The 22,981-nt window shown below is 47.6% G+C and overlaps 1 protein-coding gene across 1 annotated transcript in view; it reads right to left on the reverse strand.

Moving 5' to 3' along the window:
• GPC3 (glypican 3) overlaps positions 1-22,981 on the reverse strand; it is a 154,933-nt gene that overhangs the window by 63,774 nt on the left and 68,178 nt on the right. The window contains exon 3 of the mRNA XM_055818337.1: positions 19,620-20,314. Coding sequence (XP_055674312.1) covers positions 19,620-20,314 — 695 coding nt within the window. The remainder of the gene's footprint in view (positions 1-19,619; positions 20,315-22,981) is intronic.

Below are 22,981 nucleotides of genomic sequence, written 5' to 3' on the forward strand. Positions count from 1 at the left end.
AGACCTGCCATGCAGCTACCCCAGGGAAACACAAGGTACGCCAGAGCTACAGGGCAGCGCACACAGAACAAGCAATGCTACAAAAGCAGCATTGCTGCACCCACGCTCTGCATGGGCATGTAAAGCCGTGGAGAGAAGTGGGAAAAGGTCGGATATTTTAAGCTGCCATTTGTGGTGACTCCCTTTGATTCTCCCCTGTGAAAAGCCCCTCCCCCCCTTCCCTTTCCAAAGCCCGCCTTTCAGCTGGTGAAGCCTATTGAACCCCAAGAGAAGAGCAAGTCCAGAATCAAGGCTTTTTTCCCAAAGATGCTGAGACACGCTGAATGGGAGGGGAGGGCCGAAACGACAGCATGAACAATGGCACCACCCGAGAGCATGCTTCAAACGGCAAGGCGGCCGAGTGGCCGGGGGCTGCCTCATCTCCCACCCAGCACTGAAGGTATCACAGCCCCTCCGCTCCCAGCTCTTCTGCAGGAGCTGAGGCTCAGCCGCATCCTCACAGCCCCACATGGCATCTGGGTACCACAGGCTCCTGCAAGGGATGGAACCCCAGAGAGGACCATGTTAGCCCTGCCATTGGGACAGTGCAGGCAAAATCTTCATGGATGGATGGTTGGAAAGTTTGAGCAGTGCTTCCAAGTTTTTGCTTATTAATTTATTTAAGGACCAATTAACCTTTTCAGCAAAAAACAAACAACACTGCAGCCCATCTTGCGAAGTCATGGTGAAATGATTGTCACATTTTAGTCAAACAAAAACCTGGCTGAGATTTGAACTTTAAATAAAGTGAGAGAATGTAAAAGTAACAGATTGCCTGCTCATTTGCAGGGGCGGCATAGCATGCACTTTTCAGGGGAGGGAAGGATTTCACAAGCCATCTGCCAAACTCTGCTGGGCCACAAGCCGTCCTAGGACAACGGCTCAGAAACCCTCTTTCAATCTTTCCCTCTTTTTGAGTCCTGCTGCAAAATCAGGAACACATGAACCAAGATACCCAGCCTCTTCCTAAGCACCGCTATTTTAAAGGGAGCTCCAAATTTCAAAAAGGTCCAGAAAAATACCACAGTAGGGCAGTCAGAGGAGGGACAACACAAGCCTCAGACCTTGAGGGGGGAAAAATAACCTGTGATGCTTCAGCTCCCCAAGCATCATTTGCTTTGGCAGGAGCAAGGACTGCCAGATCCCCAGCAAGGTGGTACACCTGCAAGAGCAGAGCACGAAAGGAAGGCAGCATATCTAATTGCATGTGCTAAACTAGTAACGAGTGACAGCAGTAGTATGCAGTTGCCTCCCGCCACACAAACATAAATGTGAAATGCAAAGCAAATCGACAGAATGGAACCACTAGCTCTTCTCCTGGGGCTCCGCACACTGTCAGTGGATTGTAAATATACACAAGCCCTTATCTAAAATATATTCGGTGTAAGAGCTGTGCAGTCTCTTATTTTACATCACACTCTCAATCCCAGAACAGGCTGAAGTTTGAAGCATCAGGCCAGAAAAAAAATTAAGATGTGAAATCAAAGGGCAGAGTGCTTTTTAGGCAACCGGGGTTGGGGGTTTTGTTTGTTTTTAAGAAGATCTGCCTGTCTACCAAAAACCTGCTGCGAGAGAACACAAGGCAAGCAAAACCCTCCCAAAGCCCTGAACTTTTACAAGCCCCAAAAGCCACCGATACTGTAACAGCCAAAGCAAAATCTCCCTGCCCCAGCTCATTAACAAACTCACTAATTACCAGATTTCATTAGTCTCCTCCACTTGAGCATGACCCAGGTCACAAGGGGAACACTTTGCCTCCTGCCGACCGCTACCCATCACTCCATTTCTTTATTCCAGCCGCAGGGAGAGACGGAGCCCACTGGTCGAGCAGAGCTCCCTGGGGATCGAGCGGCTCCCCGGAGCCGGCCAGCTGCTCGCCATCCCGCACCCACCGGGGAAGCAGCTGGCTCCTGAAACCCCGGGGAGCCACACACCATGCAACGGCTCTGCTTTTAGAGGGAACATTGATTTGAGAGAAGTACAGGGACAAAGCTAATGGAATAGCATTATCAGCCCTCTTTAACGCTTCCCCATTAATTTAAGGGGAGAGATGCCAGAGGACTGCAGGGAGCATGGAAACCAAGCACCATGAGCAGGCAGGGACCAGACCTGCTGCTTCCAGCTGCATCAACTGCGGCAGGGTAAAGCACAACACTGGTCCACGTAGGTGCCCACAAGCCAACGGGAACCAGGACCATTGGGCTAGGGTTTAATTATGTCATTGAAAGAGCAGTGACCGCAGTACCAAGTTCTGTGCACAGCATCACAGCCTTGGTGCAGCTGATGGAGGGCAAAAGTCCTGCAGGCACCACTGGCCCGGCTGCGGCAGCTGGCACCGCTCGCAGCACCAGGGCCACCGCTGGAACCGGCTCCGCTGCCCAGGCACAAGGCAGGGCAGCCGCACGGGGCAACAACCCCTCACCTTGCACAGCTGCAAGCGATCCAGCGTGGGCGACATCGGAAAGCAGCGCACACGTGATCCTCGGTGCCAATTTGAGCATCACTTCCAAGAGTAAGCACTTTTTAAAGGTAATTTTCTAGAAGATTTTTATTTTGGGGGGGAAAAAAAGCGAATCAGCCTCCCCTTGGAAGAGAGTGCATTGGACGCTGTTGAATACCTGCTGCTGCCGCGTCTCATTCAGCCCATGAGCTCCGCTCTGCTCTAAAGCAGAGCCTGCTGTATTTGACCTTTGCTTAAACTTTACGTGGAGTTTCCATTTGTCTTCTCTGTGAACTGTTCTGCTTATAGATTCATTCTCCAGGAAGACACGGTGGTTTTTTTCCTTTCAAGGGGATGGCCTCATTTCTGAAGATTTCCTCCCGCAATCTTCTCTGCTCTCTGGAGTTCACGTATGTCATTTTATACCTATTCCTGAGTTTCCTTTGGGAGAAGCTGCACATTAAACTGAAAAGTGATTAACTATTATAATTGATTTGAACACAGCCTCTGACAGGGTGATTTGCTATGGTATGCACAGGAGAGACAACCACAGACCTCAAGAAAACATGCTACCTTTGGAGGAACCAACTGGTGCTCACTAAACCGGTGATCATCATTCAGCCATGGAACCCAGTTTGACCAGTAAAGCGGAAAGCCTCAATAACGCAGCTGCCTGCGTTGGCACTTCTTCCCCCATTCTTTTTAACAACCTACTCTGCTACACATCACACGTATTATTAGCATTATAAAGAACGCATTTGTGCCCCATTTATCTTCAAAGTCACCATAAAAGTGAACCTGAAGTCTATTACTCAAGCGCTGCTATAGAAATCCGCTTAATTAAATTCTAAAGGGCTTAAACCAAAAATATACATTGCGATGATGTGGGATAGAACATAAACTTTTTAATAGTAGTAACCAAGAACATTTACCATTTCTACAGGTGTAATAAAAATGCTAATATATGTTAATGTTTAGTCTGTGGTTAATGTTTTGTCTTGTTAATTTCCCCCGGGCTTTTATTACTGATTTAAATCTGCCACACTGCCCCAGTGATTGCATCCTCTTCCACAAACTGCATGACACACTCTCAAACAAATGCTGATTGACTGAAGTGAAGAAACATTTAGCTAGGACAAACATTCTTATTATATGCTTGTAATCATTATATACATTTTGTCAGTAAGATGGGAAAAAGATGATTCCCTGCTCCCTCGCTCTTCTCACAGCAGAAAATATGATTATGGGCATAAAAATGAATTTACAAGCCTTTATTTTAGGAAGCACATCATTATTAGCTAAGTAATGATTGTTCTTCTGGTTCCAGGCACTCAAGCAGAAGGAATAAACGGAGTCTGGTAACACAGATGTCTTCTACGCATATTTCACTAAAATTCCTCATTAATGGAGTACTAAATGTTATTAATCAGCTCTATAGTATTACAACTTCCAGTATCCAGACATCACCTTGCACGGATTACATAAGAGGCAACATCCTAACTCACTCACGCAGAGCAGTGGGAATCGCGGGAAGTGACCTACTCTCCGTGCCGAGAAGAGCGCTTAATAATGCATTGCCTTTAAATAATGCAACGCTATAATGTGTAAAATGCATACAAACACTAATGCTTAAAATAACAGAGTGCCTGTCACACCAGTGCCTGCAGTGACGCCCAGGACATGCTACAAACACATGCTACAAATGCTCAGGGACCCCTGCAACTACCAGACCATCTGAAGGCCATCACCACCTGGCTGGGAGATCAGCTCTTCAAACTCCTGCAAGACCGCAGGGGCATCAAGGAGGCACTTCTAGAAGGAATTAACTTCATTTTTGTATTCCATCCTTCATGCAGAGCATCGTAAGACACTTTGCAGAGTCTCAGTGTCACAACAGGAACCTGGGGCCCAGGGAGGACTGATGGGTGCCCCTCCCCGACCTCATTTCTTGTCTGCAAAGACCACTCTGCCCAGCTCAACTGGGAGAAAAAACAAGAAGGGGCTCAAGACTCGGTGGAAGAGAAGCCAACAGCACAGCCACGCTTGCAGACCCCAGCTGCTGCCCAAGGTGCTCGCCATGCCCTGGTGTGACCCAAGGGCTAATGGTGCTGGATCCTCAGGGCAAGCAGCAGAATGTGTCCCCCACACAGCTGTGTGTATTGATGTGACAGAGGTGACACAAGACCTGGCAGGTCTGATATGTTGCGCGGTTATGCAGTTGCTCTACCCCAGAACCTGCACCAGGACATGGGTACAGCAGCTCAGAAGAGCAGTGGGGCATGCAAGGGAATTTTTAAGGGTTTCAGCCCTTGGCACTAACTGCTGCAGCCGGACAATCCTCATCTGCACTTCCCCCTACTGCGCCTGGGTGCAGACAGCTCAAATCAGACCGAGACCACCACTGCACTTCCATCGCTGCTCCCATAAGGGCATGCCACCCTGTCTCCCTAAGGACCTGATGCCCGGTGACCCGTACATGTGCCGCAGCATCCAAGGCACCTCCGTGCTGTGTATCACCATATCCCGACCCCTGTGCTGACCCCAGCTTCTCCCAGCGCAGGATGCCCTCTCCCTCGGAGGAACTGTGACCTCAGCTTGAGTCAAGCCCTTTCAAACCTACATAAAATAATGCAAACAAGATGTTTCTTCTTTCTGGCATCCCCAGCACGCAGCGTTTAATCCACCAAAGAAAGCTGCTTTGTGTTTAAGCAAAAGGCTGTTTATTGTTATTTATAGGTAGAGAGGAAGTTGGACTAAATGATCACAGTTGTTCCTTTTGCCTTTATAATCCATGACATATAATTAAAGCACAACTTTTCAAAAGTCAGTGTTTCCCTCCAGTGTTTTGTTAATTCCATATTTAACACAAAATTTGGTATTTCAGTTCTGACGGTCAGACCTCGGCAGCAAACCGCAGAGCAGGCAGCTGGTGCCCCAGCCAGGGCTCAAACCCAACCCAGCAACCGACCAGGAGAGTCAAGGAAAAAGCATTTGCTTAATTTTCAGCACATGCTTATGCAGTTTTCCCAAGCAGAGATATTTCCTGGAACAGGGCCCCGTAGCATACTAATGCACCCATGACGGTTTTAAGTTAGATCTGTGCAATATGAGGTTTCTTAGACAACCAAACGAAGGCTTTATTCTTGGAAAGATAAGTCAGCCTTGCCTGGAAGGTGACAACCGAGTAAAAGGGAAGATGTGGGAGCAAAATCCAGAGAAAAGCAGGAGTGTGCTAGACTGACCAAAGCCTTGTTCAGGAGCAAAACACAACAGCACCCGGAGCCTGGCTCCTGGTGAAGCCCCAATCCCCCACCACGCTGCGTGGCTGATGCGGGGGCATGGCAGAGGCTGGGGGCACAGCTGTTCCCGATCCCAGGCTGCCACCATGCCTCTGGGACTCTGATTCCCCAAGGAGGCTGAAAGATCTCCCAACCCAACAGCAGATTCCAACATTAGCACTGAATCATGTAACTTGCCAGAAAAGTTTGACTTAAGATAGCGATGCCCATTTCTGCTAAGGATGCTAAACACATGACACTTACACAACTGTGCTTTGTGCATACTGTAACACTTGCACAACCGCTACTGCAGGCACCTAGAAGACCCCTCCTGTTGCAGGCAACTAAATCTACTCCATCCCCACAGATGGAGAAGCAAAGCAAGGAATTGGCTTGAGGGATTACCACTTTCTACCCAGAACTTAAAAACAGAGTAATAAAAATTACTCCCTGTGCACTCTACCTGTTGCAGAGTGCCAGTAAGCGCACAATAACCCCTCTGAAAGCACCAAGTCCAGCGCAGGCTGTAAGCTCTGGCTCTCTTGGCTGGTGGGGAAGGGGCTAGGGCTGCCTGGGGGGAGCCCAGGGCAGCCCCGCTGCCCACAAACATCCCCCACCACTGAGGCTGGGGCAACGAGAAAGAGCACGGGGCAAAGCTGGGCACTACACCAGGTGAGCACCGTGCGCTTGTTATTTTCCTTCCCTGGGTTAATTGGTTTCCTTTGCAGATTTCTGTGGGTTTTAATATCACACCGTGTTTGTGCCTACGGCGCTACAGAAAGGAACAATCCGAGAGAAATAAATTCCTAGCAGCTTAATTTAGAGAGGAAAAACAGATACCTGCCATCAGTCTGGAACGTAAGCTGCCAAGTCGGAGACAGGCCCTGTAATAGGTTATTTAACAGCAGCCGTGTCAGCTGGGTTGCAAATGTGGTCAATACCTACCGGTCCAACTTCCCCCCGCAGCCATGAGCAGAGATTCAATTATTCTTTGAGAAATACATCGTTAAATAATTAAAAAGTTACTGCATTGCCTTTTTTTTTTTTTGAGACAGACCGATTCAATTTTGGCAGTATAAAGCCATTATAATGTGTCAGCTAGCAATTAGCTACTGTACACTGTTTATTCTTGAATATAATCTTTGAGTAGAAGGGCAATATTCTTAGAAACGCAGCATTAACTTGTTCCTCAATGACTTTAATATGGCTCTTTCCAAATTACTGCTCATAAAATCTCAGGGAAGAAAAAATTACTGATGATATCCCATCTCCTTAATTAGTTCTCCCTCCCTCTATCAGCAATCCAACAGCAAGAGTTATATTTATATAATATAGAGCACGCGAGGCTTACCACTAACTCTGCTTTAACTGGTGATACCCAAACAAGCAGGTAACAAGCCAGGTCTGTTTTGCAACCTGCGCAGACCATGCTCACAGCTATACACCGTTTTTCAGATTTACACTTCAATAACTGCTTGTGCTGTAACCATTCCAAAAGGTTTTTACGCCACTAATAGTATTTTTTGCTATAAAATGCCCTCTTCCCTTCCTGTACCAAATGGAAAACCCTTCCGACTCCAAAAGGCTTGGTATCCATAACTCCCCCCTACTCACCGGTCCCTTACAATGGACCGTAACCCCACTTATTTTACCACCCCCCCCCAGGAATAACCCCCCCAAGCAGCCACCTTTTGCTCCCTCCATCCACCTTTCTCTTTCCAAAGACCAGTTCCTGCTAAAACAGTAAGGCTGGAGGCACCAAAGGTCACCGATTCATTCGAGTTGTTGTTAAGCTGCTGAATATCATCAGCAAAAAAACTACAACCATTTGCTTCCTCGGGAAGCCCGGAGCAACCCCAGAGCGTGTCACCCAGCCCCTGGCGAGGGGTGCACGAGGCTCTCCCCACGGCAGGGCTGTGGCCCTCCCCAAGCAAAGCCTACAACAGAAACCTAAAAATTGTTATTAATGGAAAGCAGTAAAAACAACTCTGCACAGCAGAGATTAGGGACCAGTAAAACTAATCCATTCAAGGCCAACAAAGGGCTCGGGAAAGCCCTGTGCTCTTTTTTCATTGTTTCTTTTCTTCATCTCTTGATTTTTCTTAGTTTTGAAGCTACTGGATTCATGGTAATTTTTTTCCCTAACAGTCAGTCCTAGCCTAATCCAATTAAAGGTCAGCACAAAGATAATTTACCCAAAACATGGCAGACAAGGTAAAAAAAAGACTCCCATTAGATTTTCGCTCATGATAAAGGAATTACATTCTTCCCAAAGACAAATCAGGCTTATTGAAAATGTAAATCATTCTTTTCTATAAAGATATAAATATCTGCAGGGCTTTTTTGAGACTTTGTTGTAACACATCTTGTTTTTACATGTACTGCGGTTAGTACAATTAAATTACGGAATGACTTACAATGTTAGATTAGCTGCTGCTTGATTGAGAGTATCTTTATAATGGAAATCGGTGTGCACTTTTAACCTTGTTACAATGCTATATTATATGTCTGATTAATATATTAAAGTGACTCATCCAACAATAGGCTGTTTGCAGACAGAAATGAAATTAATTCAACTTTATCACACCACATTTATTAACATCGTCAAACTGAGGACTAGAATTTGATTACGAGAAGCAGATTCCAATAAATTGATATGCAACAATTCCAAAATGGGGGGGGGGGGGGAGGGGGATCATTAGATCGGAAAAAAAAATGACTAAATACTTTTAATGTATTTTTGTTCAACTTTTTTACTTTCCACTCACCTTGCAAGTTGTAAGCTGGGCATTTCCACAACTCACTGAAAAGATTAAGATCTTGTACCAAAATCTTCAGGTAGAAAGGGTGGCTGAGGTGCTTCCTGACTCCTAACAGCAACGGCAAATGCATGAGGCAAGGCTCAGAGACATCACGGGCATTTTTCAGCATCTGCCAGGCAAATCCTTTCAGGCCCATCTGCTCCGAGCTACTGGTGCCACTTTGCTGGTCAGAGCCATCCCAGCATCACCGCGCGCACAGCTCCCACTATCCTCAGGTGCCTTCTGCCCCCTGCTTTTTGGGCTGTCCCTCAGGGAGGAGACAGAGGATGGGCGACAAGTACCAGCACAGGCAGTTGAGGTATCTACAGAAATACCTGCTCTCTGGTGCTCTCGAGAGCAGCAGCATGGAGTTTATTTGTACAGTGATACAGATCAATATGTGCAATCCAAGAGTTAATAAGCTTTAGAAAGGCATAGCACGGAGCACATCAGTCACCCCCAAATTATCCTCACTAACCACCAGGCTCACTCGCCCTCTCCAGGTCAGTGGCTAAGAGCATCATCTCCACCACCACTGATAGCGTGGAAGAGAATTAGGTGTGAAAACTGATTAGGTTAGAAAGATACACCTGCATAAAGAATTGCTAAATTCCCCAACTACTGCTGGCTTGCTTATCTTTTTTTTTTTTTTTTCCTTCTTTTTTTTTTTTTCCTTTTTAACCAGAAATAACTCTGCCAAAGTAGCTGTAGGCTATCAGCACAGCTTTCTGCAGCCAGCCTGCTCTCGCTCAAATGAATCTTTGGAAGAATAACGCAGTTAGCAGCAAACTTCACCCTCCAAGAGCAGGCTCTGTGCCCTCAGGGGTTTATTAGTGGGGCAAGACAACAGGTAGGGATGGAAAAGGCCACAGGTTCATTTTGCAGTAACCCGAAGAGGCCAAGAGGACTGCCCAAGAGCTCTGCTGGCAACGAGGAGTGTGTTGCTGCAGTGGACAGCTAAAAAATCTGCCTCAATTGTTTGTTGCAATTTTTTTTTTCCCCAGCTAAAGTATTTGTAGATGGCATCTTTCATGCCTGGTACCTCAAAGCCACTTTACAATAAGATGTAAAAATGATACCACATACAAGCAGAGAATTCAAAATGAAGCAAAACACTCATTGCAACCCAGCTCCTCGTCCTCTCCAGCACAAAACAAAACGCCGCTGCTCCGCCTGGGCAGCTCTGGGCACCAGTTCTGCTTTGCAGAGGGTCGCTTTTAAGTTTCTGGTTTGTTCTTGGCTCATTCATCAGCATTGCTAATGGGCGAGTTAGTTCTAGTTTTAAGGCAGCAACACTCACGGGGGTTACTGTCATTGGAAGTAAACTCAGCACAGTTAAGATGAAGGATGCCCGGCAAATGACCCCAGATGGAGGTCTTAGTGGAAACTGCAGTCATGGATAATGAGGCCAAAAGAGGGTTTAGTGTAAAAAGCATAAAGAGATGGATATTGGTGAGCATGGGTCTGGCGTTCAAAAGCTGCGGCTCTTAGCAAGGATAAAAATCTTCAGGAAAGGAAATGGGCCAGAATATATTTTGCTAATAAGGCATCTATGTTAATAGAGGTTGCAGGAGGCTGCAGCAATCTGGACAGCAAGCAAGGGAGCCGCATCCACAGGGCTGATACTTGGGGGTTTTATCTCTCTGATAAAACAAAGATGTGTGGCCAGTTTTGAGACAGAATCCAGGAGGCAGCTCCCCGATTCCCCAGTAAGCACAGAGAGCAACAGCTTGTCTGAAGGGATGGTCCAGACCAAGCTAAATAACGAGAAAGGCAGCTCATGCCATGGATGTAACTTCCCTGTGGGCTCCTCGGAAGGCAGGCAGGTCAGCCCAGACCTAAAAGCCCCCCGTTCCTGCCATGCACCAGCTTGTAGCACCCTTCAGGTAAGCTACATCTAGATCTCTGCAAGCACCCTGAGCATAATGCTGGTTTAACTCTGAAGGATGTTCAGCTGCAAAGCCACCCCCAGCAAATGGGCTGTGCCCCAGCCCCCCCCCCCCCCGTTCCAAGGGACCCCTCCTCCCCGGCCAGTGCCTCTCCCCCAGCTCCTGAAACAGCAGAAGCCTCAAGACACTCAGGGGGAACTTTCTGATGCTGTGATCTTTGGTTCAGCCTGAAACTCAGGGTTTTTTCCAATTAAATCCAATCTACTTCAAGACCTCACATTACATCCTTGACCATTGCAATTTATTACAAAATGAGACAGTTTGAAATGTCAAAGCCTAAAGCCCAGTGCCCAAGGAGCAGACACCCCCATACAGCCCCTCCTGCAATGCGCAGTCTGCTATGGATGTCATGATCACCAGCTCCCTCCTCTCCTACCTCCCAAAGCATCCCATGTCCAGCCACCAAATACAGCTGTGATGGGAGCCAGGAAAAAAGAAGGCAGATGAGGATAAAAAGAAGATGCTCTGGGTAGTGAAGAAAGCTGTGTAATACTACAAAGGTGTATTTCCAACTTAAGACTGTATCCTGAACCACTGCCTCTGCTAGCTCTTTGTACTGATGTCAAGGCATCTCAGAACCAAGTATCCTTTTAAATGCTTGGGAGCCGGTTGCGCCACAACGAATCAGCTCCTCTGTTATACAAGGAGCAGGCGAAGGCCAAGAACAAGTAATTAATCTGCACAAGATCTTTAGGCTTGTTCTGACTTCAGCTCAGAAAAGATGCAAGACATCCCGCCACCCAACCTGCGTGCATCTCACGCTGTAGCCTGCACACGATTTGAAGTGAGATCAAGGCAGGCTCAGTGGGTGTTGTATGATATTCCCACCCATAAAATGCAGCAGCCTTAAAAAGCTCTTTTTAAACTGCAGAGTAGTGAGGATGAAGTTGCCACCAGCTGAGTGATCTATCTCTGACTGAAGTCAATGAAAGGATTTGTGTGAGCTTCAGTGCAAAGTTGGGTTGGGCATCAAACGTGCTGCCAAAGGATGCTTCCTGTGCTGCCATGTGCGCACGCAGGGAGGAGGGGGCACTGCAGCTACTTTCTACCTTTAATTACAAAAAAAAACAAACAAACAAAAAAAAAGGCATCAATGCAATTTCCACTGAAATGGCACAACCTGCCAGAGGCTAGAACACATCGAGTTAAAAGGAGAGAGGGAGAGCAAAAAAGTAGAGGACAATATAAAAGTTGACAAATAGAAGCAAAATCAAATGCTATTTTAAATTAAACCTATGTTGATATTCAGTGCCGTCTCCCCTGGCTTCCCACTAGCAGGTTGGAGCATCGCTGGCCACATCCACTACCCCCACCTCGCAGCTCTGCACAGCACAGCCCCCCGTGCTCCCCAGCGCAGCCCCGCACGCTCACCCTGCTTCATATCCAGACCCTATTCAGTGACAATCGGCCCAAAGCCTCACCATGCCATCAGGGCAAGCGGGAGGGGGAGACCAACACCACCGTGCCCATGCTAGACCCCAGCAGAAAAAGGACAAGGCTGACCAAAGACCATGAAAGCATGCTACCCCATGTCCTCTAGAGGCAAAGCGATTAGCAGTGAATTAATTGTGACACCAACGGCCTCCCTCTCCAGGCTAGACAAGAGGTAAAACTTTCACTAGGCTGAGAAAAACCTCCAAGCCTCACTCTCTTGGAAAGGTAAATGATAGTCAAGAGCATCCATGCCAAAGTCCCTTCCAAAAATGAGATGCAGACCCTTAATTTGCTACTGTGTATCTGAACATTAAACCAAAGATTTAAGACCAGCAGCAGCCTGCCAAAGTAGCTGGATCAAAACTGTTCATACTGGGTTGCAAAACTGCAGGCATGAATAATTTTTGCCCTTATTCTTTCAGCAGCAGCCAAGCTGCCAACAACGTGGGGAGATCTGCAGATCAAAATCAACGCCATACAGTTCAGAGCCTTGCCATATGCTTACCCAACTATCAGAAAATCTTTAATATCTGAAACCTCTTCAGACAACTAATCATAATGCTCCCAAGGTATTTTCACGGGAACAGGAACGTTGCCGATACTGTCCTCCGTGCAGGTTTATTTTCATCCTGCAGTGGGAACAGATGCTCGCTTTAACACGCCTTATCAAGCACGTTACACCGCCTATCACAAAATGGTTAACAAAAGTACACGATAAACACACCTTGGGATAGCTACGAGTGGGTTGGAGCTTACTGGAAACCAAAATCCCACCCGTATTTCCAGCTTTAAGTGAAAAATGGAGCTAGGTAGCAAGCATTAGGGAACAGCCTGAGGATTAAACTTTGCCGAGAAAGAAACTGAAAATACAGAGGCTGTACATCCAGCCAGCTATCCCATGAGTGATGCCAACAGAAAGCAACCCGCATTAAAAGTACAAAGAAACTGATCTCGGCGTCTCAGAGGGAATGACTTCTCAAACAGCACTGTAATTTCAAAGCTTTCCTCACAAGACTCCTGCCAGCTCTGGCACAGAAAGAAATCCATTAGCAGATAGGAAAACTCACTGGAGCTCCCTGCTGCTGCAACCCACCGAGCAAAGCAGCTTCCAGCAAGTCGCCAGGTGAGCCAGCTCCAAAAGCAGCTCCCAGGGAAAACTGGTATCGCTGTGCTACAAATGCACTGAATCACTGTGTATGGCAACAGGTGATATTTTCATCTCTGGATGCCAAAATTCCCTTAACATACATACTCTTGATTTCCGTGCCTGTGCATCTGCTGGTATTACAGATTTTGACACCAATTTGCAACAAAGCAATGCTGCTCTCTGTGCTGCTACAAGCAATCAGAGTAGCTAGTTATTTTTTCAGCATGCTCATGGCCTCCCCACCAGGATTCCCCAAAAAATAAAGGGCAAACAAGCGTTCAGTTTGCCTGACTCTGTTCCTCTCTGGGGCTCCCCCAGCAGCTTCCCGTGGCCAGCATCAGAGCTGGGCTCACAGCCGGCACTCTGCCTGTGCTGGCTGGGGTGAGTGCTCCAGCTTTGGGATCAAACCAAACCCAGCCTGCACTGTGGCTTTGCCTCCTCAGCAGCACCGCTACACAGCCTAGTTAACCCGGGCCTGAGCAGTCTTTTATAGGTGTTTGCAGGGAAGTAAAACAGCAGGGATCCGCTCACAGTGCAAGCACATTGGGAATCGCACCCCGCTCCCATATGGCACCAGTACCCTTCCTTTACCCTGCTCCCCTCCTCAGCACAGATGGCTGCCATCGGTTGAACAAGGGTCTGGCTACCTTCGTTCTGCAATTTAACAGGATTTTCTAGAAATTCAGCCATCAGTTCCGAGCGAAGAAAAATGCTTTGCTGAGCTCCCTGCTCTTTTCTCTCTAGGCAACACTCCACAGACAGAGCTGCACACTTCCACTGACAGCCAGGGAGCTCTCAGCCCATGCCTTTGCATTTCTCCCTAGAGATGCTGATGCCCAGGCTGGGGAACACCTACCTGACAAGTCTGGGCTAGCTGAAGCTTCTTAACGTGTTGTTGGTTTTTTTTGTGGTGTGTAGCTGGTGTTTTTCATAAAGTGCTTTTTCTACGAGATTTATAAGACTGATCTTGTATTCCTTTGCAACCTGTTATCATTCCCAGCTTCAATCATGTTACAGATGCATCAGTTTCACAGTATCGCCTGTGCCTGACCCTGACCCTAATCACACTAACACATATGGGTCCTGCCAAGCAGAGGGTCCTGCTGTACGAGGCAGGGATCAGCAACTGCAGCTTCATGTCCAGAAATAGAAGCACCACGCGACAGCTGAAGGGCAGAAGAAGTCCTGCCACCCTGCTCCAAAGGGCTGGGAGGGGATGTGAGCCCTGCTGGGCATGCAAGACAAAGCAGCCAGCGCAGCCAAAATCCACATCCCTTTCCCTGACAACTCACACCTGCAGTGCATCCTCCTCCTCACATGCAATACAGGGCTACAGACTCACCCCAAGCCACCCACCTTTTTTGCTTCGTGTCTCACTACGCTATGAGTAGCCTGTTGTTTCCCACTCTGTTGCAGTGGGTTCAAAACCCTGATGAGTTACAGGGGTGGGAAAAAAAACATTAAGAAAAATATATTTATGTAGATAAATTAATGTGTGTCAAATCAACAGCCTTCACATCTCAACTCTGCAACCTTTCAAAATACGTTTACAGTGCTGGTTTAAGGTAGGGAACACCAGCTTTTTGGTGGGTAAGGAATTGGCTGGATGGTGGCACTCAGAGTTGTGGTCAACAGCTCAATGTCCAAGTGGAGACCGGTGACAAGTGGCGTTCCTGTGGGGTCAGTACCAGGACCAGAACTGTTTAATATCTTTGCTGGCAATACGGACACTGGGATCAAGCGTGCCCTCAGCAAGTTTGCTGACAACACCTTGGTGTGGTCAACACGGTGGAGGGAAGGGATGCCATCCAGAGGGACTTTGAGAGGTGGGCCTCTGCAGTCCTCATTAAGTTCAACAAGGCCAAGTGCAATGTCCTGCACGTGGGCCCAAATACAGGCTGGGTGGAGAATGGATGGAGAGCAGCCCTGAGGAGAAGGGCTTGAGGGTGCTGGTTGACAAAAAGCTCAACATGGCACAGCAACATGTGCTCTCAGCCCAGAAAGCCAGCCAAATCCTGGGCTGCATCACAAGCAGCGTGGCCAGCAGGTCGAGGGAGATGATTCTCCCCCTCTACTCAGCTCTTGTGAGACCCCACCTGGAGCACTGCATTCAGCTGTGGGGGCCCCCCATGTAAGAAGGGCATGGACCTGTTGGAGCAGGTCCAGAGGTGGCCAAGAAGATGATCAGGGGGCTGGAGCACCTCCCGTACGAGGACAGGCTGGGAGAGCTGGGGTTGTTCAGCCTGGAGAAGAGGATGCTCCGGGGGGACCTTATCGCAGCCTCCCGGTGCCTAAAGGAGCCTGCAGGGAGGATGGAGGGGGACTTTTTGCAAGGGCAGGTAGTGATAGGACAAGGGGGGGTGGCTATAAATCAGAAGAGGGAAGATTTAGATTAGATATTGGGAAGAAATTCTTCCCTGTGAGGGTGGTGAGGCGCTGGCGCAGGCTGCCCAGAGCAGCTGTGGATGCCCCATCCCTGGCAGGGCTCAAGGCCAGGCTGGACGGGGCTGGGGGCAACCTGGGCTGGTGGAAGGGGTCCCTGCCCATGGCGGGGGTTGGAGCTGGGTGGTCTTTAAGGTCTCTTCCAACCCAAACCATTCTGTGTGATTCTGTTCTAACCCCAGAGGAGACCGAGTATTAGCCACGTAAGGCACCTACACCTGTTGTCTCTCTTGTACTTCCAACAGCAGAGAAAGCATTAACTTCAAGAGGTGCTGGGGTTCAATTTTTTTATTAAGTTTATTTGTACTGCATCTCTCAGATTTTCTTTGTTTGTGGTAGAAAGCATGAAGAGACTGACTAAAATCACTCTTCCTTACATTCACGATTAAAGTATCTACAAGAGGTGGACATACTAGGCACATATTCAACCAGGGAAAAAAGTAGCAGATAGGAAAATTAATATAGATATATCCCCAGACAGAAATTTTTTCTCCTAACCTTCCCTGAGACTCAGCCTCCTCGATGAACTATTTTAATAGCATATTTTAGGGGGGTGAAGTTTTTAAACAGATAAATCTTGGAAATAATAAAGCCCTAACACACACACAATCGCTGACAAATTAGCTACTAAAGCAAGGCTTGGGATGGGAACTGCCTACTGCATATTGCTGAATTCACCCTTCTGCATTGCTGTTTACATACCAGGAATAACATTGGCACAGGTTTACATTTAAATGCATTCCCGGAGGCACACAGTTTCCAAAAGCAGATTAACAGCAGAATGACTCCTCATCTTGGGGACTGCGCAGCTCCTCAAAAACCTACCTGGAGGCTCTGCAACACCTCTGGAGCTCAAGTTCACATGCCTTTTGTAGACAGGTCTGCTGCAAGCTACAGAAAGGGTCCCGATCCCTGTGCAAATGCTCACAGCCATCCTAGGGGTGGGTGGTGAAGGGGACAGAGGGGCAGCCGCATGGAGGAAGGATGCTCAGTTGGGTAAAGCACCCGAGGACCTTAAGTACCAGGAGGAAAAACTACTGCCACTGAAGTGCCAGCAACGAAGTGAAAAACCAAAGCAGCCCAAAGGACAGGCAAGGGCAGTAGCGGTGTTTTTCAGGCTATAATCACTACAGGCATGGAAGATAAGTTTTCCGTATTTCCAGGGGATTTTAATGACAATTAAATAACCTGTCATTATCCTTAAATAACATACAGGTGAATTGAACTTTGCGTACAGAAGCAGTGATGGCCAAGGTCAGCAATAAAAGAGGTCACTATGAGAAGCCAGTGCAAGAGCAAAGCCCCACATTTTCAAAAACAACTCCCACGGCATTTTGTGCTTTGATATGACAATGGTGTCTAAACCCAATCATATTTACAGGATAACAGTAAATACAGGTGTTTGCTTCTAGGTATACTCTTTGAAACTCAATATGTGCTGGTAAGTTTAACAGAGAAACTTTCACTCTAGCACAGCTGAGAAAAAAAAATTGTATTTATCACTTACAAGCAGAGATATTTACACCAGATCCCAAATGCAGACTGGCTGTCAGCGTCAGGCCATCTGCAATGCTGTAGTTACGACTGTCAGCACTGCCATTACTGCTTTATTCCTCTACTGAACAGCTCATACCTTCATTTGTAAAAAGATTTGCTCTGGGCTCAGGTTCGACATAAGAGCGTTAGCTGAGCAGCACTGGTGTTTTAAAAATAAACTTAAACCCAGTGGCCATTCTCTTTTAGTGACAATTGCCAGACAATTGGCTTGCTTGGTTTGGATTTTTTTTCCTCTGTACTCCTATAACACAAAAACATCTCTGGATCAAATAAAAGAATAGCTCAAGTATCAAATAATCAAGGGGAGTTATGTTTAAACAAGTACCTAACTACATATAGCACTGACGAATTCAAACAGCTTTATCATGTACAAAAGCACTGAATAGTTTTGCAATGCTCAGTGATTTTTTTTATTTTAGAAGTCATCAATTTATGCTCTGGTTTGGCAGAGGATGGGTAAATTATGGCTCTGCTGCCATGGCTTGTGTTGACTTCAGTGGCACTCGATCTACTCATCCCACAAACACATTCTCTGGAGACAGATCAAGGTCTCAGTAGTCAAAAATATAACTGACAGTCACGTTCCTTTGCTGTATACAGGGACATCTTCAAGAAAAAGTGCAATTTTATTGTTGTGTCAATAAAAGGAGGATATGGGAGGCCAAACACTTATCCTTTCAGGATGGTACAGCAATGCAGATGTTGCGTGTGCTTGAAAAAACCTGGCATACAGCCTGTAAGGTCAATGTTTCTGTTCTGCACCTTAGCAGCTACACAAGCACGGCAGGTTTGCTGGTGCAAAACACGTTGGATGCTTTTGCTCACAGCTGAGTATCTCGAGTGATCTTTCCAGATCAAATAGGCTCACACTACATGTAGAATTAAGTTTTGTTTCATACTGTCTTGGAAATGCCAATTGGGCTTAGAGTTGAGCGGGGTTTTCTCTGTTGTATACATCATTGATGTCTGTAACGTGAATTCTGCGTCTCACCTGACCTCAGGCTAAACCTACAGTTACATCTCTGCTCCTTTGCTTTTCCAGAGGGGGGTGACAGGTTCTGACCGATGGGAGAACCACCTGCCCTGGCTCCACAGCAGCAGAGCAGCTGCTGCTCGGGACACCATCAGCTGGAACCTCCCTGTGGTCCTGGGGACATAAGAAACACTTGGCAGGCTGCTGTAAAACAAGGATTTTTCTGCAGAAAGGGGCTAAGGCATGCAGGTTGAAAGCCAGTGTCCTGCACTTCACCCTGGAGCCGAACATGCTCCCCACAAGTCCTACCTGCATCCATCTGCCCAGGTGACCAATACCAACCCCCAGCCCTCAGCCACAGCCTCCTCCTGGTCACCACAACACAAGAGTAACCCAGCTTACTGGAGATGTGGTCCCCTAAATTCCTTCTAAGAAGAGAGCTTGCACCATGTGTGCCAAATGACCCAGGGCTGTGAAACCACCCGAGTGCCACCACGTTATTTCACAGCCTGCATACACGCGGTGGCGTGTCTCAGGCAATCACTGAGAAAAGATGGCACAGAAGAGTGCTGCTGGCTGAATGCCACAAAACTCAAAATCCATAAGCCAACACATTTCCACGGTTCCCAAAAAAAGATAAGAGTTACTTACAGTGCAAGTACTACAGTGACCTACATAAACACAGTTCTTTTGTAAACAGGAGTCACGGATGACAGGAACAAGCAGCTAACAAGGAAACGGTGGCAGATTTTAATCATCGCTGGCTTTAAGCAAACTACAACATTCCCACACCTTTGCCCCCATCCCCAACTCTATCCTACCTGCACAGATCCACAATTGTACCGCAAGAAAAGTCTCCTCTGCAAAACTTGTGTTGTACTACCACAGTCCATTTGCCCTCGGCATTCAAACAGAGCAGCAGGGTTTTCCGAACAAGAAAGCCTCAGTTTCTCAGGAGGCTCAGAAATCCACACAGTGTCTTTTTAAAGAGTCAGGTCACTCCTAATAAATAAGAAACAACCTCATCCCTGGGATTAAATGTGGCCCAAACTGGAATGAGTTACCAAAAGGGGGAAAACCAAATGTCCTTTAGTAAATCAGGAAGCAGGGGATGCCACAGCACACGCCTCCACTTAGCATCTGTTTGGAGGTACATTTTATGATGTTACAGGAGACAGGGGACCCCAGGAGAGCAGGACCAACCTCTCAGAGCTACCCAAGGCAAGCACAGCACCCGGGGAGTTCTGAAAATGCTGGGACATCTCAGCTCCCAGTCTCACACCCCAGCTCCAAGGCTGATGCCAGGAGGAGTCAAGACCCTCCTGCTCTGACCAACCTGAAAAGAGGCAAAGCCCTTAGCTGAAGCCCAGGCCACGCAACCACCAGTTTCAAATGCTACCAAAAGTTTTTAAAATTACCAGAGACTGGGGGGGGGGGGGGGTGATGGGGGGAAGGAGAGAGGAGCATTTGGGGTGTGTTGGTTTCAGCATGCAGAGCTCATGGTACACAACGGAGCCCTCCATGGCAGTGAGCTAGGGGAACGTCAGAAAGCTACTCACAGCTGTTGAGAGCTTTCCTTCATTCTTCTGCACGTAGACGATCGCATCCTGCACCAAGGAGAACAGGTTCAGGAGGACATGCTCCATGTCATAGATGCCGTGCATGCCTTTGGTCAGCCCCTCCAGAGACCCGATGTACTCTTGCCAGTGGTTATGGATCTCTGCGACGCCCGCCAAGCATCCTTGCATCACCACCCCGCAGTAGGTGGCACAGGGCTTGGCCAGGAGGAGCCCCTGGCAGTGTGAGCAGTACCACATCTTCAGCAGCGCTCGCCCACAGTCCTTGCTGAATTTTAGGTGGTCAGTAGTGTTTATCACCTCGATCCCCAGGTTGAGCGCCTGCAGAAAGACTCGCGTAGCCTGCAGTGACTTGGACACCTGCGTCATCATCATCTTCGGGTAGTTCCCAAAGACTTTGAGGTCTCTCCTGGCTGCCCGCAGGCATTCAGTCACCTCCACGGAGGGATCGGGGAAGCCGGGATTAATCAAGTGAGAGTAAACCAAAGGGAATAAACTGTCAAAAAACTCGTTTATCATGTCATTAACACTGATGTCAGAGCCTAATATGTACAGTGAGACGTCAGTAAAGAGTTCTCCAACAAACGTAAGAGCTCTGGGCCCCATGCTCTGGTACTGGGTCCTAAACATGCTGTTGGTGAAGTTTCTCGCATGCCGTACTACAATTTCAAAGGCTTCTGCAAAACAGAAGGAAAAAAAAAAAAGTTATTAAGAGACAACGAGCTCAGAAACAGGGATGTTATAGCACATTACTGCTGCAAAGGCTGGTCCCATCCTGCACGCTTTGGGTCAAACACCCGCTGGCAGCCGCGCCTGGTGCAAAAACTTACCAGCGTCAGCAATTTCCAGGGGAAATGCATACATACTTTAAAACACAAGCTACATTTCAAAATGGCAAAAAACTATGATCTAGTTAACATTTCAGCTTCTAAAGAAAATATTGATTCAAGAAAAGGGCCAGACCGCAATTTCTTTCTCTCCCCCTTTCATATTGATTTGAAATTAACAGGAATTCTTTCTCGAGACTTAATTTAAGACAGAGATAAATGTTTGACAAACTGTACAGTGTTTAAAATCAGGAAACAGTAAATGCTGACATTCCATTGTGAAAAGGAAAATATTTATAGGGGCTTAATCACAGGATATTTGGACTTGACCCCCAGCACCTGCCCTGCACTAAGTGTCCTCAAAGCCATTTGAAAAGCCCCTGCAGTGCTGTAAGCTTCCCCAAAGGCACCAGGCTCACTTCAGCTGCAGACCCAGCATTTCAGCTGCCCTGGACGTGAGCTGCTCCATGGTCCAAAGCGATGCCAAGAGCCAGCGATGCAGTGTCCACCTGTGGATGCCCAGCCAGGACCACTCCCACACACATCAGGCTGTGCCAAACTGCCCCGTGAAGCTCCAGTTTTACACAGAGACTATTAATTTGCTAGGAAAAACCAGGGTGCACTTTCTCCTCTCCACCTTCGAAGTCCTGAGCACCTTCTGCCCACACCGCCTCCATGCAGCAAGCAGGAAAGCCTCCAGCAGCACAGTCACCGCGCAGTTATTCCCTTAATTACAGCCCTCCTCAGCGGGAGGCTTCCAAAATACTCATACCCAGGTACATAAAGACAACATACATACACACACCCTGGCTTGCAAGTTAAAGCATGGGTAAGGGGAGGCCACTAGTGCAAACTAAAGTCTTTTCCTTTCTCCAGCTTCCTCTACCAGCCTGTGTTCCACCCTCCGGGGTACTGTTCATAAAATGCTAAAAATAATGAGCAGCCTGTCAGTTCACAGGTCACTGACACCCCGCGATGTAACTGCTCGCAACTGTGTCACTCCAGAAACACACATCCAGGCTCAATTTGCATGAAAATTGTTCATGTTCAATAATTAAAGGGAATGTTTAATTTTTAAACCCGTAAGTGTTATTTTTCCCATTTGTTAAAGCTGGGATGCAGCTGAGTGTGGCCTGACGAATCTCCATGGGGGTTCGGTATCAACACTATCACAAGCAATGACAGGCCTCGCTGCTCACCCTGCATAACCTCTGGCATTACTCAAGAGCTTCTGAGACCATCACATCTCCAGAACTTCCAAATCTTTCTTCCCAGGTGCGCCCTATGCAGGTACACCCAGCTGGACAGGGACACAGTGCTGTTTGCTGCCTCCCACGCCAGCATGCAGAAAGCTACAGCGTAAGCAGCAACCCAAGTAGAAATTACCAATATACTTTTGCAAACAGTGTCTCCATCCCATCTGGTGCCTGCACACCTCCCAGGCGTGCCACTGAAGCATTTTGTCCATAGCTCCCGACACCCACACCAGTACTGCCCCAGCAAGCCAAGAGCAACCATCTGCGCTCCCAGACAACAGCAATCCTTCCCAACACCACAGACCGAGGGATGCAGCAGCGCAAGGACACCGAGCCCCTCTCTCCATGCCTCCCTCACCGTGACAACAGGCGTCTCGCCCCTCACCCATACAGAGTGCCGCACGGCTCTCCAGGCACAACAGCACACCTGGCACAGAGCAGGGGAAACACGCAGGCAGAGCAAACTCTGGTTGCACCGTCATTAAAAGTTTTAAAACAAAAGAAGTCTCTTTAAATAGGGCACACGCATTATGAAACTTTTTTCCTTCTTTATCCTCAAGAGCACCAGAATAGCTTTTGCCTCAAAGAGCACAAAGAACTTTTTGGACCGCTGCTTTTTTGACAGCACTGCAGACGATGCCAGGATTTTCATGCTGTGCCTCACCATTTGCCTTTAACCTCTCCTCTGTTAGTTCCCTTAGAAAAAGTCATCCCTCTTCCCTTTCCTCGCTCCTCTGTGCTTTGCAAGTTATAATCAGAGCCAAGAGACTCTTCGCTGATTAGAAAAATATTCCAAGCTCCTATGCAAACCTCCTACAGTGAGAAATGCTTCAGAAAGGAATCGAGAACAGTGGACTATCAGAAGTGCATGCACACACAGTCCCACTGCTTTAAAGGTCATGACATGCACATAATTTTTATCATAATAACTGGCTAAGAGTATCTATTTTATGCGCCTTGGAGCTTTTGCATATATCCATTAGAGCATGCAACAGGGACTATAAAAGCATATGGAGCTTCCTGCTGCCCTATTAATAGATGCAAGAAATAATAAAACTTTGCAAAGAAAAAAAAGAAGCCTTACACATCCAAAATCTCTCACACCCAACTCCCCTAGTAGTTGCTTATTCTGAAATACTCCTCACAAAGGCCTGGCTGCAAGAATATTCAAGCCCCAGCTGTCGGCAGCAGAAGTGACCCACGGCCAGACTCTGAGCACTTCAAAGAGGAGGAAACTTTGTGGGTCAGGCCCCTGTGCTCC

Source organism: Falco peregrinus, chromosome 13 (assembly GCF_023634155.1).
Source record: "Falco peregrinus isolate bFalPer1 chromosome 13, bFalPer1.pri, whole genome shotgun sequence".
Lineage (NCBI taxonomy): Eukaryota > Metazoa > Chordata > Aves > Falconiformes > Falconidae > Falco > Falco peregrinus.